An 18753-nucleotide genomic window follows, 5' to 3' on the forward strand; every position below is an offset into this window, starting at 1 on the left:
ATCCAGGGCCATCTTTATTATCGATTGGACCCTGGGCAAACATTTTCTTGCCCCCCCCCCCCCCATACAATTGCTCTCTCCACCTGCTCTGAGTTATACAATAAATAGCAGCTAGACTTAAAATCAGTTTACTGTATCAGATCAGGCAGTGATTGCGATTGGTTGCCAGAGGTTACAGTGTATCATTACCACTCACTGACTGGTTGCTAGAGGTTACAGCATGCATTACAGCTCACTGATTAGTTACTAGATGTTACAGCACATTATTTCTGCTTGTTGATTGGTTGCTAGAGCTTACTGTACAGTAATACTGCTCACTGATTGGTTGCTAGAGGTTACAGCACATCATCTCCTCACTGCAAGGGGCATGATATACATTTGAATGCCGTCTTTATTCACATATCTATGCCGCCGGAAGCAACTATTTACATATGAATAGCGGTTATTTACATGTAAACACAGGGTCTGCAGAGGGGTCATCTGTACACAACAATAGGGCAGAGCTGGGCAGCATTAGTAGCAGCACTTCACACTGAGATATTGGGACACAGAATGGAAGTAAAACTTCAAGGTATGAGGGAATTTAAACTGGGATAGTTGGCAAGTATGAGGCAGCTGCTTTGGGCCCCACAACAATGACAGGGCCCAGGGCATCTGCCCCTTTTTGCTCTGCCTTAAAGAGGCTTCTGTGCCCACCAGCACCACCTACCAGGGCCCACAGTACCACCCATCAGTGCCCACAGTGTCACCTATCAGTGGCCACAGTGCCACCTATAAATCACCAATCAGTGCGTCTTCACCAGTGCTGCCTATCAATACCATCTACCAGTGCCCATCAGTGCCACCTACCACTGCCCAGTGGTACCTACCAGTGCCCATCAGTGCTACCCACCAGTGCCACCCATCAGGGCCCATCAGTGTCGCCTTATCTGTGCCTATCAGTGTCGCCTTATCTGTGCCCATCAGTGCAGCCCATCAGTGCCCGTTAGTGCAGTCTCATCAGCGAATATCAATGAAGGAGAAAAATTACCTATTTGTTAAATTTTATAACAAACTATGAAAAATGTTTTTTTTTTTTGTTTTTTTTTCAAAAATTTCTATATTTTTTGTTTGTTTAGCAAAAAATAAAAACCCCAGTGGTGAATAAATACCACCAAAAGAAAGCTCCATTTGTGTGAAAAAAATGATAAAAATTTTATTTGAGTACAGTGCAGCATGAACGCGCAATTGTCATTCAAAGTGCGACAGCGCTGAAAGCTGAAAATTGGTCTGGGCAGGAAGGGGGGTTTAAGTGCCCGGTAAGCAAGAGGTTAAGGTTGCCCTTATGAATAGGAAATTTCATGATCCGTCCTCGGCGGTGCCATCTGAAGGGATAGCGATGGGAAATCTGATGTTCTAATGTGATATATTTGTTTTTTTTCTCTTGGATGTTGACACATACCCGCATTTTGCATGAAAGTAAATAATAGGATTCATTAACTGGTATCAAACTTTCACAATTGTACATTCGATACTTTTTATCCCTTCCAGTAATCCAGCTGAGCTCAGAGAACATTAAACAAATAAGTGACCAGCTTCCAATGTACATAAAGCAGACCAATAAAAGGAATGGAGTGTAACGAAACATACAAAACACAGCATAGCGTGGGAAAGGTACGCTCCTCTCCTTCATTTATATTCTCTTTTTATAGAAAGGTGATTAGAATTAATTTTTTTTTAGCATATTGCGGATTAAAACATGAGATGAATGCTCATTGAGATTAATATAGGCCATACATATATACTCCAAAAAATGTTTCTTTGCTAATGTGTCAAGAGATTCCAAAAAGAAAGGTCACTTACATGCACCAGTCAGAGTGTGCAGGAGCCAATGATGTACCATGTATCATATAGTTGTGGTATGTCTCAAAGATTTGGTGGAACCATATGTCGGGGTGCAATAGGACCTAATATAAAGGAGCATAATAGGTTAGGGGGGTTGTCTCATCAAGGCTAAAAGCCATATTCAAAATCAGAAAACCCTGAGTGTAATTACTCACTCAGAACGTGAACTCCATTCACCAGATAGTGGTCTTTTTTGAAGACCACTATCTTCAAAAAAAAAAAAAACAGGAAGCCTGTAATGTCCAATATATGAATTCATGATTTAGAATCAGATATTATCTTGTCTTTTATATGCTGAAGCCGGAAAATAAATTGTTTTTCCCCCCATGCCTAAATCAGTAGTATTCATAGCCAACAGCTAAGGACTTGTATGGACTTTATCATTTCGTACAGATATGTAAACTCATGCAGAGACAGAAAAAAAATCCAATCTGAGGACAAAATTCAAAAACAGACAAATTTAAGCCAGTATTTTTGAACTAGCCGATAAAGGTCATTCAATTTGGTAGACAGGTTGATTTCTCTTCTATATGTTAATTTTGGATGAGGTACCAATAGAGAGCCCAATTTAACTATATGCATTTAAAATAGTCACTGAGGCATGCAGATCATAAACACCAAAAGCAGCATAAACAGGTTCAGTGAATTTCGTGGTGAACGTGTGGACATGCTTGGCCTGCTGGTTCAGTTCAAAGAAGGACAGCCGCCCGGCCTCGTAATCCAAGTATATTCCTAATTTTGGGTTGGGAGTGGACAGTACAACATGGGTAACCTGATGGTTATGAATCATTACATGAACTTTTTCGTACATGTCCATGCACCATGATTTATTGTTGTTGCCAAGCAAATGGCCATCGCCCCTCCGGTCTATGCTGTTATAAGCAATGCCAACTCTCCACCTTCCAGTGAGACCAGTGGCCACTTCCCAGTAATGCCGCCCTGAACAAAACTTGGCAGTGCTTAAAACTTGACTGTACTGAAAGCGGTGTGGGGAATCCGGTTGACGTATGTGGCCCAGAGCAGTGGCGGTCTTCAAGTCCGGTGAGATGGAGACATAAGTACCAGATGTGTTCGTATCCAATAATATGTCTGTGATTGGCTGGAGATAAAACAATTTCTGGGCTTTTATAGCAGCCAAAAAAAACGGCATTCTACTCTGTAGCGTCATGATTATCTGCACTTCATCCAGGTCACCCAATAGAGGTGGATCTTGATCTTGGACATCACAAATGTCCCTTTTGCAAGTAGAACATTCCAGGAGGAACTGCAAGGGTTCTGTCACATTTTCAAGCCCTTCAATTCTTTTGATCCTCTTTGACATGTCATCTCTCAATTCTACCAGCTTTTGTATTTGTTCCAACACTGGCTGTGTCCGTTGTCCTTCCTGGTGGATCACCTCATCCTTAAATTGCTTCTGTAGATGATCCAGCTGTGCCTTGATTTTGTGAAACATGGAGTCAATACGTTCATTGACATTATTGGCCTTTTTCTCCACTTTTGCCTTGTAGGCTTCCAGATTTATAACTCTTTTCTCAACCTGTTGGTCCTTTAAGGTTAGTTTTTCAAGAACATCTTTTATTTCCTTTTTCATCTTCTCAGAAGCTTCAGCCAAAGGTTCCACTTGATGACCCTTGTGTTCTCCTATGACAAAGCATGAGACGCAAACACAGGTTGAGTCATTGAAGCAGTAGAACTTCATAGTTTTGTTGTGAATGGTACACTTCCAGTTCAAAGGCTTTTCTTGGTTGCAAGAAGAGGAACAGATACTGGCTACTATGTTAGATAGAGCAATGTTCTTGTTGAATTCAGGTCTTGCATCAAATTTCTTTCGACACTCTGGACATTCGTAGTCTCCATTGTGCTTGCCCTGCCAGATCTTGTCGATGCAGTCGTGGCAAAAGGTATGTCCGCATGATAGGGTAACCGGATTGTTGTAGATACATAGGCAAATGGTGCAATCCAGCTCACCTCTCACTCCTGCGACTGCCATCATTTGAAATAAAATAGAAGTTAAGCCAAATATGATCTATAACTCAGGGTGTGTCAACATAGTCAGACAATGGACTTTGGATGCTGTACAGGACTATTAAAAACCTTAGGAGCCTAAGTTATTCACTAACCAAAGGTTATTGCTACAGGTTAAACTATTACTATTAAACAATGCACATGTGTCAGGGCTGGGCTCTGCCCTTCCTTCTATGAGCTGGCCACTCAGCTGTCGGCTAATTGCCAGCTCCCATCTGTCTCCATCTCTCTCCACAGTTACTCAGCTATTGTTCATATCCTGCTCGTCAGTCCTGCCTACTTAAGCCGTCCAATCCAGAGGGTCTCTGCCTTCACCTTCGTCAACATCACAAGAAACATCTCCTGTGTTCTTGTTTAAAGACTGGCTTTGCTGACATCCCTTCTGGCTCCAGATCCTGCTTGCTGTTCCACTACTTTGATCCCTGACTCCTGGCTTGGCTGACTATCCGTTCCGGTTACTGAACTCTGGCTATAATTTGACTACGTTTGTTCTTTTTACTTTTATTATTAAACAAGTGTGATTCAACTGTACTTCTGTCTTGGTCTGATTTTATGGTTTCTGACAGTAGGCGAAGGCCATGAATTCAGAAGATGCAGTCAATCCACTTGTTGGTAATATTTTTTCCAGATTGAATGAACTGGATCACCGTGTGGATCAGTGGCGTTACAAACGCTCCTGAGTTGCACGGCTCACCTGTAATCTCCCACTGTGGCCGCCCCTGGTACAACCTATGTTGCAGGCCGACCCTGCTGCTGTGCCAGTCTCTGCGCCATCATAACAACTGGTCAGACCTATTACCGTGGGCAGAGTTTGCTCACAACAGTGCCTTCAATTCTGCTTCCCGATTGTCCCCGTTTATGGCGAATTATGGTTTCCAACCTTCCATGTTGCCTGACTCGTTTGTTCCGCAGAGTATTCGTGTGCTAGAGGAGCATCTCCCTGGTCTTCATTCCACTTGGGCACAAGTCCAGGAGGCTTTGCGTCATGCTAATGATAGATACAGACTCCGTGCTGACCGCAGACGCCTGCCTGCGCCTTCCTACCATGTGCGGGACAGGGTCTGGCTGTCATCTCACAACCTCTGACTTCCTGTTCCCTCACTGAAGTTCGCACCTCAGTTTATTGGGCCTTTCTGTATTCTTCGCAGGATTAACCCAGTAGCTTATGCACTAGACCTTCCTTCTAATATGCGTATTTTGAATGTATTTCATGTCTTCTTATTAAATCCTTTGGTCTGCAACCACTTTACCACCTTGGTGCCTCGTCTTCACCCTGTTCAGGTTGAGAACCATAAGGAGTATGAAGTACAGTCCAATGTTGACTCCCGTTGGTTCCGTGGATGCATACAGTACCTGGTGCATTGGAAGGGGTACGGTCCGGAGGAACGCTCTTGGGTCTCATCCTCTGACATACATGCCCCTGGCCTCCTCCATGATTTCCATTGATGTTTTCCCCTCAAGCCTGGTGGTCCTCCGAGGGGGAGGGGTCATTGATGAGGGGGTACTGTCAGGCCTGGGCTCTGCCCTTCCTTCTCTGAGCTGGCCGCTCAAATGTTGGCTAATTGCCAGCTCCCATATCTCTCCAAAGTTACTCAGCTGTTGTTCATATCCGGCTCGTCAGTCCTGCCTACTTAAGCCATCCAGTCCAGAGGGTCTCTGCCTTCGCCTTGGTCAACATCACAAGAAACATCTCCTGTGTTCTTGTTTAAAGACTGGCTTTGCTGACATCCCTTCTGGCTCCAGATCCCGCTTGCTGTTCCACTACTTTGCTCCCTGACTTCTGGCTTGGCTGACTATCCGTTCCGGTTACTGAGCTCTTGCTATGTTTTGATGACGTTTGTTCTTTTTACTTTTATTATTAAACAAGTGTGATTTAACTGTACTTCTGTCTCGGTCTGATTTCATGGTTTCTGACAACATGAAATAAAAAGGGGGGGGTTGCACTTGCTATATTCCGCTGTGGATTACTGAACATAAAGGGTAACTATAAAGTCTTTGGTTTAGTTTCATTTTAATATATTTTTTAAATTTATTTCGAATCTTCAAAATTACAAAATAGAAAGCAGTACAGTGACTTGTCATGAATACATTCCGTAAACAAAACAGAGTAATACAAGAGATACATAGGTAATGAAAGTACAATAAATCAGAGTTAAGGTTGGCTTGTTAGGTAAGGTGTTTGAGAGTGGTAAACCATAAATTGATAGAACACTGCTGAATGAATAAATAATAATAATAATAATAAATTTAGCGGTATGTTAGATGTATAAGAGAGTTAAGATTATACTTACAAGTTGGCACTGGTGTACGATAAGGATAATATACAAGGGGGTGATCAGATTGGGTGTGGATAAAGCATAGAAGCATCAGAAAGGCTAATAAGTTATGGAAGCTTGAGGCACTTAGGGTGTTTCAGCCAAAGTTCCCATTGTTTTTGAAATGCTGGGATTTGGAGGTGTGCTTTGGTATACATATATTCCATCAAACAATGATTGTTCAAGATAAAGATCATTTCCAAAATGGAGGGGGAGTGAGGGGCTTTCCAGTTTCTGGCAATAGCCAGGTGGGACAGCTATAAATACTTGACAGATGACGCCGTGGGAGTATCAAGGCCAGGTATCTACTGTATATCCAAACCCAATAGAACCATCTGTGGCAAAAGGGATTGGTAAAATAGAAGAGAGAGGCTTAGTAAGAGTGGGACAAAATCGAGGACCGAAATTGAGTTAGATGGGGTAAGATACCAATTGTGAAATATTTTGTAGTGTGTAGTATCCAGTGGGAGGTCTTTAAAGGCATTGGAAGGGAATGATACCATTGTTGGGGAGTGTAGGTGCATTGTAGCAGTTGTTCCAAATGTAGCACCAATGGGGTCTTCAAGTTGTGGGAAGCATCGGTGAGAAGTTTTTAGATATAAGAGATACCTCGGCGGTGGGGTGAGACCTTTTCGTAGAGTATGATTAGATACCACAGTGTGAGATCGTCCCAAAGAAAGGGCTGAGCGGAGTCTAAGATATTTGAAGAAGTCTTTGAAGGTAATGTTTTGGCTTTTCTGCAGAAGCTGAAACAAGAACAGTAATGAGTCTCTATATAAGTCCAAAACAGTGGGGAGGCCTGCAGTGATCCATTCACAGAAAGAGATGTCAGGAGTAATAACTTGCAATGCAGTGAGAGGTATAGAGGAAAGCAGACAATGCAGTATACCTTTGGTGCATTGAAGGAAGGCTTTCCATGTTTTGACAGTGGCATTGATAGTATTAAGGTAAGAAGGCACTCCATGATATTCTGGAAGTAAGGCACTGAGGATCGGCTTAGGTTGCTTGGGTCACTTTCTCGAATTTGGAGACAGGTAGTTTGTTGGGTGGGTTTCCCCCAGACTTTAGCTTGGTCAAGGATGGTAGCTTTATAATAGGCTTGGATGTCCGGTGCTCCCATCCCAGAGGAAACAGGTGTGCATAGTGTACTACGTTTAAGCCAAGAGTGTTTTCCATTCCATATGAATGTGGTTATGATAGTTTGGAGTTTATGAAGTTATGAATGAAGGAAAGGAAGTTGGATAGTCCGAAATGTATAAAGTATGTGCAGTAGTAGATACATTTTGGACAAGGCGATCGGACCTGCCCATGGGGCTTGGATATGTTGGAGATCCTGTTTTGCCTTTTGGAGTTTTGAGATGAGATTGGAGAGAAATTAATCAAGAGAGGAGACTAGATGAATACCCAGGTAAGAGAGGATAGAGTTAGGGGTCCACATGAAAGACGTATGCTCAATTTCGGGTACGATCTGTTTCCGATAATGAGGGCAGGAGATAAGGGAGGTATTAAATCTCCAGATCATGCCTTTTATAACGTGAGGAGCTGAATACAATTTCATTGAGATCGGAGTGTGGTCAGACCACATGATAAGTCCGATTTTGGTTTCCTGGACTGATTGCAGGGGATACTTGTCAGTCAAAAACAGATCTATCTGAGAGTACGACTTTTGGGTGTGCAAGTAGAGTGTAGTGTAAACCCTTCCTGTATAATGGAGACACCTCCAAGGGTCATACAAATCTTCGGAGTGTAGTAGGGAGGAGAGAGCAGTGGAGTGTTTACAGGCAGAGTTTGAGGAATCTAGAGTTGGATCCACTGTTCTGTTGAAATCGCCACATATGTGTAGCAAAGTCCCGGGCCTCTTTAGGCCTAATGGTGACCTCCAGAGTTAGGGACAGCTGACATCCTTCTGTGTATAGTGGGTTGCAAGGCATGGTAGGTGTAATGCAAGGTGGATTGATGGGCGCCAGACACTTCTTGAATGCAAAGAGATTTATTGTCTCTTAAACAGAACTGTGGGAGAGAGGGTTAGGGCCAGGACATCCTTGGGTAGATGCAAAGATAATTAGCAGACTCCGAGACTTCTATAGGTAGACAGCTATACAGGTGAAGGCCTCCAGCTGGACACCACTTCTGTAGAGGTAGGATCACTGTCTCCTATGGCAACAATCTTGTAGCTGTTACTAACAGTAATGGTATTCCGCTATTTGCAACACGAACAGTCCTCTTTACCCCACACTCACTCACTGTGGGCCTTCACTCAACAAGCTCCCAGTCTCTCTCACTGGACTTCAGATCCACTAGCCACTATGCTTTGTGTCCACCCCACGTACATCTACCATAGCAGGACGGCCCTTAAGCGCAAAATCACGTACTTGTACGTGATTTCTTTCTTCCGGCTCTGGGGAGCGTTCGCGCTCCGCCGGGGCCCCCACTCCCGATGTGATTGGACACAGCGGGAGCCAATCAGCAGGTCCAGCAGCCACCGGGAGCCGCCGATCATTCACAGGCGATGCAGAACGGTGATCTTCCTATATAAACAAGGCAGACTGCTGTTCTGTGCGAGAGGAAGATGGAGATCTTGTGTTTCTGCTAAGAAACATGGAACTCTGTTTTCCTCCAGTCACAGCATCCCCCCCCCCCAACAGTAAGAAAACACTCCCTAGAAACTCACTTAACCCTTTGATCGCCCCTGATGTTAACCCCTTTCCTGCCAGTGTTATTTATACAGTGACAGTGCATTTTTTTAGCACTGATCACTGTATTGGTGTCACTGGCTCCAAAAAAAGTGTCACTTAGTGTCAGATTTGTTCGCCGCAATGTCGCAGTCCAGCTACAAATTGCTGATCCCTGCCATTACTAGTAAAAACAATAAAAGGTCCATAAATATATCCCATAGTTTAAAGACAATTTACCTTTTGCGCAAACCAATCAATATACACTTATTGGGATTTTTTTTTTTTTTTTTACCAGAAATATGTAGCAGAATACATATTGGCTTAAACTGATGAAGAAATTGGATTGTTTACATTTTTTGATTGGTTATGTTTTACAGCAGAAAGTAAAAAAATATTGTTTTATATTTTTTTTTTCAAAATTGTCAGTCTTTTTTTGTTTATAGGGCAAAAAATAAAAAACGCATAATACACAAAAGAAACTTTATTTGTGGGGGGGAAAAAAAGGACATCAATTTTATTTGGGTACAGCGACGCACAATCGCTCAATTGTCAGTTAAAGTAACGCAGTGCCGTATCGATCCCGACCCCTTAACCACGTGATCAGCTGTCAGCCAATGACAGCTGATCATGTGATGTAAACAGAGCCGGTAATCGGCTATTTTTTCTCCTCGCGCTGATAGCGTGAGGGAAAAAAAAAAAGGCAGATCACTGGCAGCTCTCAGAGAGACATCGGTCCCGATCAAGGAAAGCTGCCGCCAGCTCATCTGTGCCCACCTGTGCCATCTGCCAGTGCCGCCTACCAGTGCCCACAGTGCCACCCAGGGGCGGACTGAGAACTCATGGGGCCCCCGGGCAATAGGAGATTATGGGGCCCCCAGGCAATCAGAGATTATGGGGCCACACAGTATACACACACAGTATACAATCACACAGCATACACAGACAGATGTAAAAAAAACACAGATTTATACATACTGTCCCTGGTTTTACTGGCAACCCTGATGGGGCCCCCTAGTGGCCCAGGGCCCTCGGGCAGTGCCCAAGTGGCTCAATGGTCAGTCCGCCCCTGGTGCCACCTATCAGTGTCACCAATCAGTGCCTCATCAACAGTGCTGCCCATCAGTGTCACCTACCAGTGCCCATCAGTGCCACCTATCAGTGCCCATCAGTGCCATATATCAGTGGTACCTATCAGTAACACCTATCAGTGCCCTTCAGTGCCCATCAGTGCCACCCATCAGGGCCCATCAGTGCCATCTTATCAGTGGCCATCAATGCCACCTTATCTGTGCCCAACAGTACCGCCTTATCTGTCCCCATCAGTACCACCTTATCTGTGCCTATCGGTGCCCCCCCCCCCCCCCCCCGCAGCCTATCAGTGCCCACCAGTGCAGCCTATCAGTGCCCACCAGTGCAGTCTATCAGTGCCCACCAGTGCAGTCTATCAGTGCCCACCAGTGCAGTCTATCAGTACTCAGCAGTGCCACCTCATCAGCGCATATCAATGAAGGAGAAAAATTACCTGTTTGCAAAATTTTTTTTAACAAACTATGAAACATGATTTTTTTTTCAAAATTTTCCACCTTTTTTTGTTTGCTTAGCAAAAAAAAAAAAACCCACCTGTGATTAAATACCACCAAAAGGAAGCTCTATTTGTGTGAATAAAATTATAAAAATATCATTTGGGTACAGTGTAGCATGACCGCGCGATTGTCATTCAAAGTGCGACAGTGCTGAAAGCTGAAAATTGGTCTGGGCAGGAGGGGGGTTTAAGTGCCCGGTAAGCAAGAGGTTAAAAAAAAAAAAGAAAAGTGACTGGTAGGAGCAACCAGGTACATCAGATGAAAGAAGTACACGAAAATGACAGACTATGATTCATAAAATACATGTGTGTGAACACACATATAGGAAATGAATATTTAGGGCAACATACACTTTAAGGTTGCCCTCGTGAATAGGAAATGTCATAATCCGTCCTCAGCGGTGCCATTAAAAGTGATAGCGATGGGAAATCTGATGTTCTAATGTAATATATTTGTTATGTTTGTCTTGGATGTTGACACATACCCGCATTCGCATTAAAATAAATAATAAGATTAATTAACTGGCATCAAACTTTCTTCAAATCATACCACACAATTGTACATTCGATACTTTTTTTATCCCCTCCGGTAATCCAGCTGAGCTCAGAGAACATTAAACAAATAAGTGACCAGCTTCCAATGTACATAAAGCAGACCAATAAAAGGAATGGAGTGTAACTAAACATACAAAACACAGCATAGCGTGGGAAAGGTACGCTCCTCTCCTCTGCATCCCATCTTCATTTATATTCTCTTTTTATAGAAAGGTGATTAGAATTTTTTAATTTTTTTTTATTAAGGTTAGAGGACAGGAAGATGAAGGTCGGAGCAATTCTTCTGGTGTGTGGGTTCGGTAAGTACTATTTATTATTATTATTATTATTATTATTGCATGTAATATTATTACAAAATAACAAGTACTTCTTTCCTTTGATATTAAAGTGTGTCTAAAGTACACATGTGCACTGCCGAAAAATTTGTTGGTTTTTGTTTTATTTATTTGTTTGTTTTTTTTGTTTTGTTTTTTTTTAGTTTTTCGGGTCATTCGTTATGATCGCACAACGTCAATTCGTAAATTAAAAATTTTATAATTTCGTATATTCGTAAATTTGAAAATTCATAAATTCATAAATTTGAAAATCCGAAGATAAGAAAGAAAATCCGAAAATTTTAAAGAACGTAAATCCGAAAATTTGAAATAATATCTAACTAATAGTAACTAACTGTTAAATTATAAGTGTTGGAATTTCCTTTCAAATTTGGCTGTTAGTGAACGTAACAAATATGCATTTATCCAGTTACAAATCATCCGAAATAATGAATGCCATGTCTAAACAAATGGAACGGAACAAATTAATAATACATTTTTGTTTCATTTGTTTGTTTTTTATTTGTTTTGTTTTTTTTGCTTTTTGGGTCATTCGTTATGTACGCACATCAATCAATTTGTAAATTCAAAAAATTATAATTTCGTATATTCGTAAATTTGAAAATTCATAAATTCGAAAATCCGAAAATAAGATAGAAAATCTGAAAATTCGAAGGAGGGAAAATCCACAAATTTGAAATAATATCTAACTAATAATAACTAACTATTAAATTATAGGTATTGGAATTTCCTTTCAAATTTGGCTGTTAGTGAACGTAACGAATACGGATTTATCCAAAGTTACAAATCATCTGAAATAACGAATGCCGCATCTAAAAAGATGGAACTAAGCGAATTAATAATAAATAACAGTAATAAAAGGTTTTTATTATTAATATTATTATTGTTATTTATTATTATTAACTCCTTGCGTTCCATTCATTTAGATGCGGCATTTGTTATTTTGGATAATTTGTAACTTTGGATAACTTTGTATTCGTTATGTTCACTAACAGCCAAATTTGAAAGGAAATTCCAATACCTATAATTTAATAGTTATTATTAGTTAAATATTATTTCAAATTTTCGGATTTTCGTTCTTTAGAATTTTGTATGAATGTGTGAATTTTCAAATTTTCAAATTCACGAATATTCGAAATTATACATTTTTGAACTTACGAATTTACAATGTGCGATAATTTGTAACTTCGGATAAATTCGTATTCATTACATTCACTAAGGCTACCTTCACACTGGGGCACGAGGGGCATTTGCAGTAAAGCGCCACTTATTTTAGTGGCGTTTTGCCGCTGTAATAGCGGCGCTTTTTACCCGCTAATGGGACTTTTGACTCCTGCTAGCGGCTGAATAAAGGGTTAAAAGCTCCCGCAAAGCGCCGCTGCCAAAGCGCTTTGCAGGCGCTTCAGCAACGATGACCATTGATTCCAATGGCAGGGCCCGTAGTCCCCGCAAGTGACGGGGCTCAAATTTATGGGAATGGGGTCCTATAGCATTGGAGAGGAGGCGGGGTTAAACCACACGTAGACTGCCATGGAGTCTGTCAGGAAAAATGTTTTACTATCCAAAGTTAAAACAACAAGGGCAGAAGATTTAATAGATGGAAAGTGGAAAAAATTACTGAAGTTCCGCTTTAACCACCTTTAATCTGCAAATTAATAAAGGGTTAAAAGGGAACTAATAACACGTGTAACCAAAATAAAATAATGCAAATAAATAAATATAAATGCAATACAAATAAATAAAATACAAAGAAATAAAAAATAAAGATATATACATTTAAACATAAGAACCCTCATAAGCCTTAGTTTATTCCTATTACTATTATTTTTCTGATGATTTTTTGTTTATTTGGATTTTTGGCACCATTGATATTTAATCCTTTTCCACTTGTTTTGTTTGCCATTTTTTTCTTTTTTTTTAGTGTTTAATTTAAAGACCTTTATTTCATTCAAATTTTTGCCAAGCTTTGTACCACTATAATAAGGCTTACCTGTAGATAAAGTGAATGTCTCCTAATCGTACACCATTTAGGAGATATTCCCCTTGCATGTAGCCAATGACATCACTGGTGCATGCGCTCTGACGGTCCGGCATACTTTGCCAAAACTTCATAGCTTTGTGCCGAAACCGAGGGCTGCGCATGCGCGGGAGTGACGTCATCACGGCTCCAGCCAATCACATAGCCCTAGCTCATTATGCTGCTGCAGGTTTTTTTTTTGAACATCTGCGGTTAACAAACGCTTTAAATAGAACAAATTATAGAATAAAATGTATATTTATTTATCTAAAGTAGCAAAATTTCTGTTTTACTATCTGAGCCAAGTAGAGAAGAGGTGAGTTTCTTATAGTTTCTTTCTCTTTTTTTTTTGCCGATCGATTCGATCAGAAAAAATTAAAATTGTGTAAAAATTTCTCTGGTCTATAATAAGAGGTAAATGTCGGGGGGGGGGGATTAGTGTCAGCCAGCTTTACTGTTAATAAAAAAATGCAACTCCTTCTAATGTACATGCTTCGTTTCAAATTAATGTGAGCTCTTATAATTTTGTATTACATATTGTAGTTTTGGTTTCCTGCATCCAATTTTTTTTTTTTAATCTTACATATTTCCATAGTGGTCTGTGCATCATTCATTGGAAGAGGTATGTTTCCAACAATGTTTATTTTTTATTTCCTTTCTTTCTTTCTTTCTTTCTTTCTTTCTTTCTTTCTTTCTTTCTTTCTTTCTTTCTTTCTTTCTTTCTTTCTTTCTTTCTTTCTTTCTTTCTTTCTTTCTTTCTTTCTTTCTCTCTTTCTTTCTTTTTTTTTTTTTTCAAAATGAATTTTATTATTTTTTTCAAGGGTTAACAAATCAAATAAAAACAAAACAAATAATACATTTTGATACGCATATTTTGTTATGAAATACGTCATAGTATTGTATTCAGTCCTTTATTTAGGAAGGTATTACTGATTATTATAATTCTTTGTCCATATAAACCAATTTCTGTTCTAATTAAACTTTATATGCATGTCCAGCTAAGGAGGTCTTGCTTGTCCTGCAGCCACAAGGGCTCAAAACATGTACTGTATTGTCTTGTGGCATAAACACACACCCCCCACCAGTGTACTGATGGGCACTGATGGGCACTCATAGGCAGCACAGATGGGCACTGAAAGGCTACATTGATGGGTACTTATGGGTGGCACTGATGGGCACTAATAGGCGGCACTGATGGGCACTGATGGGCACTGATAGGTGGGCACTGATAGGTGGCACTGATGGGCATCACTGCTATGGAGGCACCGGCAGGTATTGCTGATGGGCACTGATTGGCATCAAATGTAGGCACACATTGGCATCATATGTAGGCACACATTGGCATCCCTGGTGGCCATGGGTGGCATACCTGGAGGTCATCAGTGGTGGCCATCCCTGGTGGCATCCCTGGTGGGCATCCTCAGGGGGGGCTGCACTCATAATCAATCAGCACAGACCCCGCCCTGTTAGGAGAGCAGCCAATCGCCTCTCCTCTACTCGTATCTGTCAGACGCGAGTGAGGAAAAGCCGATACACGGCTCTTCCTGTTTACCACGTGATCGGCTGTGATAGGACACGGCTGATCACGCGGTAAAGAAGAGTCTCCGTCAGAGGCTCTTTACCGAAATTGGTGTTGCGGTGTGTCAGGCTTGCACACCACAACAGCGCCCCCCCTGGGTGGCGGCTTGTTATCCTGATCATGTCATATGACGTCCGGTCAGGATAACAGAACCACTTTCCCGACGTCATATGGCTGAGCAGGAAGTGGTTAAATGAAAATCAGACGTTGTGTTCGCGTACGTTAAAATTTTTTATAGCCTGCACCTTCAGTTTTTGTCATCCGAAAATTCGGCTTCGGCTGTCCAAAAAAACACTCTACTAACGATCAGATAATCGGCCGATCGCTTGTCGTACAAAATGTCACTTTTGATTTTCTTATCGTGTGCACAGCCCTTAAAGTGCTTGTAAAGTCTCGTGTTTTTTTTTTTCCTCGAAAAATAACAAACATGTTACACTCACCTGCTCTGTGTAATGGTTTTGCACAGAGCAGCCCCAATCCTCGTTTTCTGAAGTCCCCCCCCCTCCCGATGGCGCTTCTGGCTCCTCCCCTTTTCGAGAGCCGCTTTCCATAGGGGGGCACTTGTGCAGGTGCGCTCCCGAGTCCTGCTGCTGCGTCCATTGACACAGACGGTAGGACTCGGCCCCGCCCCCCGGCTCCCGTGTCACTGGATTTGATTGACAGCAGCGGGAGCCGAGAGGAACCAAGACAGAAGCTGCTGGGCTCGTCCCCGTTACTGGAACGATCGGGCTCAGGTAAGAAAAAAGGGCTGGGGGGGGGGGGGTGATGCAGCACAAAAAGGTTTTTCACCTTAATGCATAGAATACATTAAGGTGAAGGGTTTACAACCCCTTTAAGGCTGGAAGAACACCTATCACCAGTTCACAAGAGCAAATAAGAGATCCAGGTGAACAATGGCGTCTTTTTTTTTTGCACACATCTTCCAAGCAAGGTGAAGGTCAAATCGCCAAAATCACCCACAGAACAGATTTGTAACAATTGCTAATTAATAAACTAAACAATGAGAAATGCCGCTCATAAATAAAGTTGTGCAGTAACTCCACACCGTCCGTCCAATCCAAATTCATTCATTACAAGTTCAAAGTCAAGTGAATTGCTATTGCACTTTGCACACCATGGACTGCTGGTCGCATTAACCAATGGCGTATGTTAATAGGATGTTTGTCCTTCTGTTTTACAGCATCCAGTTTCCCGAATCAACAAAGCGGTAAGATTACTGAGAACGGAGTTTCGAGCCGTGCTGTAGAGATGGGCAAACCAATCAGAGGCTCCCTGCTCATTCACAAACTGAAGCATAATAAGCACATTTTACTATGCTTCAAAGTAATGGTAGGGCTTTGCCTCATCTAGCCGACTAGGTTGCCTATGCGTCCCATGCCGGCATATTATAAAGAACAAGATTCAAAGAAATAGTCCTATCTCTTTGTGAGCTCCCACTTCTTTTTAAGCTGGTCTTCTTCCCTAATATAGATTTTTCTTTAATCATCAGTTATCTGCATTCATTCATATTTATATTGTATTACATTTGTTGATTTATTTATTGTTTGTCCAATAAATTTTGTACTTTTATAATATTATTGCCTTGCATCCATTTAAAGTCTCAAACCTGAGGAATCTTGTTCTTTATTTTACTATGCTTTGGTGATGAATAGACACGGGAGCGATCGGTACTGATCACTCATTATGCTCATTCAGGAAAGGAAGGGGCCAGTAAATAGGGTATATTTACCTCCCCCCACCCTCCATCCTAAAACAATCCCCCCCCCCGCCCCCATGTGCCCGCAGCAGCAGGCGGCAGGAGAGAATAGGAGGGAATCCAGTGGCACTGCAGGGAAGGAGGGTCCAGATAGCAGGATCGTGGGGGGATGCAGATACCGATCCCCCTGCAGCACAGCCAGAGGGAGAAAAGTAGGAGAAGCTGGCAGGGTGGCAGGGGTAGCCACAACTATCGGCAATAAGGCAGTACAGCCGGCCCTTCTGATCGACGAGTGCCCAGTCCCCCTTTTGAACTGATGGGTCCCGGGCCCAGTACAGGAGGGCTGGCTGTACTGCCTTATCAGCGGCCTTGGTTGCAATACAAAGGTTCCTGCAGACCATTCCTCCAGATTCATATAGAGGTACAGATCTTCAGTTATGGAGCCGGAGGAAGTAATCGATGGACTACGAGTGCGGTGCGCATTTCTGCTCCATTGATATCTGTGAGTCCCCCTGCCACAATGGTAGATCGGACTCATAATCTTCCATTCACAAATCTCTGTAAATTCATTTTGGAAATAAGGGAAGCAGCTGTGACGCAACAAAAATCTTCCCATAAGATATGTGCGGTTGACATGTTTGATGGATGTTATTTACCTGTACAAGCCTCCCCTATGTAGAGATCTAAAGTCATGAGACTGCTGCTGGGTCCCGCCATCTTGGATGTGATGTCAGCAGCCTCAGAGCGGTCAGACAGTATTCTCCTTTGCTCCTCTCCTGCCAGCTACATAAAAAGTTATGGTGGGGGAATAAGGGGAAGGTCAAAGGAGCTGGGTCAGCACAGGCAGTAATTAGACACTCCCAGAAGAGGAGAGAGCTATGACGTGCAAGGAGGGGGAGGGGAATGTGCTATAGAAATGACTCTTCCAGGAGTGGTCAAAGTTGATAGGACATTAAGGGGCACATTGTAAGTGAGAAAAAAAAAATGATGGAAAGGAAAATCACTGAAAGTATGACTTTAAAATGGAGGGCCACCTTGAAAAAAAAAAATCACCAAAAATCCTAAAAAAAAATTAAAAAAAAACATTTGAAAAAAATTTTTTTTTTTAAACTTACCTTACTTACCTGTTGCTAGGCAGTCTTCCTAATCTGCCTCTTCCTATTCCGCGGTGTGTCCTGATCCTCGGTGAGCAGCCCCGTTGTCTTCTGGAAACTGTGTGTTTTCCCAGAACACCACGGGGCCATCCACAGAACGGAGCGCCGCGCCGCTCGCGCGTGCGCAGTAGGAAACTGTCAGTGAAGCCGCAAGGCTCCACTGCCTGTTTCCCTTACCTAGGATGGCGGTGCCGGGACCCGAGAGCCGAGGGACGGGTCAGCTTTGGGCGGCCGACATCGCGGGCACCCAGGACAGGTAATTACTTATTTAAAGTCAGCAGCTACAGTGTTAGTAGCTGCTGACTTTAAAATTTTTTTTTTTTGGACGGAATCCCGCTTTAAATTAATTGACATTTCTGTACTTTTCAGTCGGTGACAGGCTCTCTTTAGGGTTTTTTTTTTTCCCTCTGTCTGTGACTTCTTCTCTTTGTGTTCCAGGTTCCTGTAATGAAAATGAGGAATATGCAACATGTGCCACCCCATGCCCGGTCACATGTGCCAACCGGTCTAACCCTCCAAAAGCCTGTATGGCTATGTGCAAAATAGGCTGCATGTGCAAGAAAGGATACATGCGTAACAGCGCCAATACCTGCGTCCTGGCTGAAGAATGCGACTAAATCTTTTCTATGTCATTCCCTCTTGACTGGGTTGGAGAGATTATGCCCAGCAGTAATACGTGTGAATGGATCTGCATTACAATGTTACAAATAAAACATTTTTCTCTGCAATTATTTCCTTTGCCCTTATTGGCTACATTGTAACAAGTCAGAATTCTGCAGGAATAAAGCTACATATTATATATAAAAAAAAAAAAAAATGGGAAAAAAGTGTAATGGGAACAATTTTGTCTTTACTCCAAGAAATGGTGGGCCATAGGAGTCCGGGACCTTCTTGCAGGCAAGGCTGTCTTAATGCATGGGCACCCCTGATAATCTT

General features: G+C 42.1%; 2 protein-coding genes across 3 annotated transcripts; one reads left to right on the plus strand and one right to left on the minus strand.

Annotated features, from left to right (window-relative positions):
* Positions 1-1609: 1609 nt before the first annotated feature.
* On the plus strand, positions 1610-18548 carry LOC141110353 (chymotrypsin inhibitor-like). 2 transcript variants are annotated; one of them, XM_073601655.1, is made up of 5 exons: positions 1610-1653; positions 11283-11335; positions 13984-14010; positions 16148-16174; positions 18256-18548. In XM_073601655.1, exons 2-5 carry the CDS (start codon positions 11299-11301, stop codon positions 18432-18434), a joined length of 270 nt encoding a protein of 89 aa, XP_073457756.1. In that variant the 5' UTR covers positions 1610-1653; positions 11283-11298; the 3' UTR covers positions 18435-18548. The 2 variants fall into 2 exon arrangements, with proteins under 2 accessions (XP_073457756.1, XP_073457754.1); XM_073601653.1 differs by lacking the exon at positions 1610-1653 and adding an exon at positions 11075-11194.
* Positions 2453-3874, minus strand: LOC141111484 (E3 ubiquitin-protein ligase TRIM39-like). The gene has a single exon (XM_073603774.1). It carries the CDS (start codon positions 3872-3874, stop codon positions 2453-2455), a length of 1422 nt encoding a protein of 473 aa, XP_073459875.1.
* Positions 18549-18753: the final 205 nt, after the last annotated feature.

The sequence above is a fragment of the Aquarana catesbeiana genome, linkage group LG10, assembly GCF_042186555.1.
Source record: "Aquarana catesbeiana isolate 2022-GZ linkage group LG10, ASM4218655v1, whole genome shotgun sequence".
NCBI classification, from domain to species: Eukaryota; Metazoa; Chordata; class Amphibia; order Anura; family Ranidae; genus Aquarana; species Aquarana catesbeiana.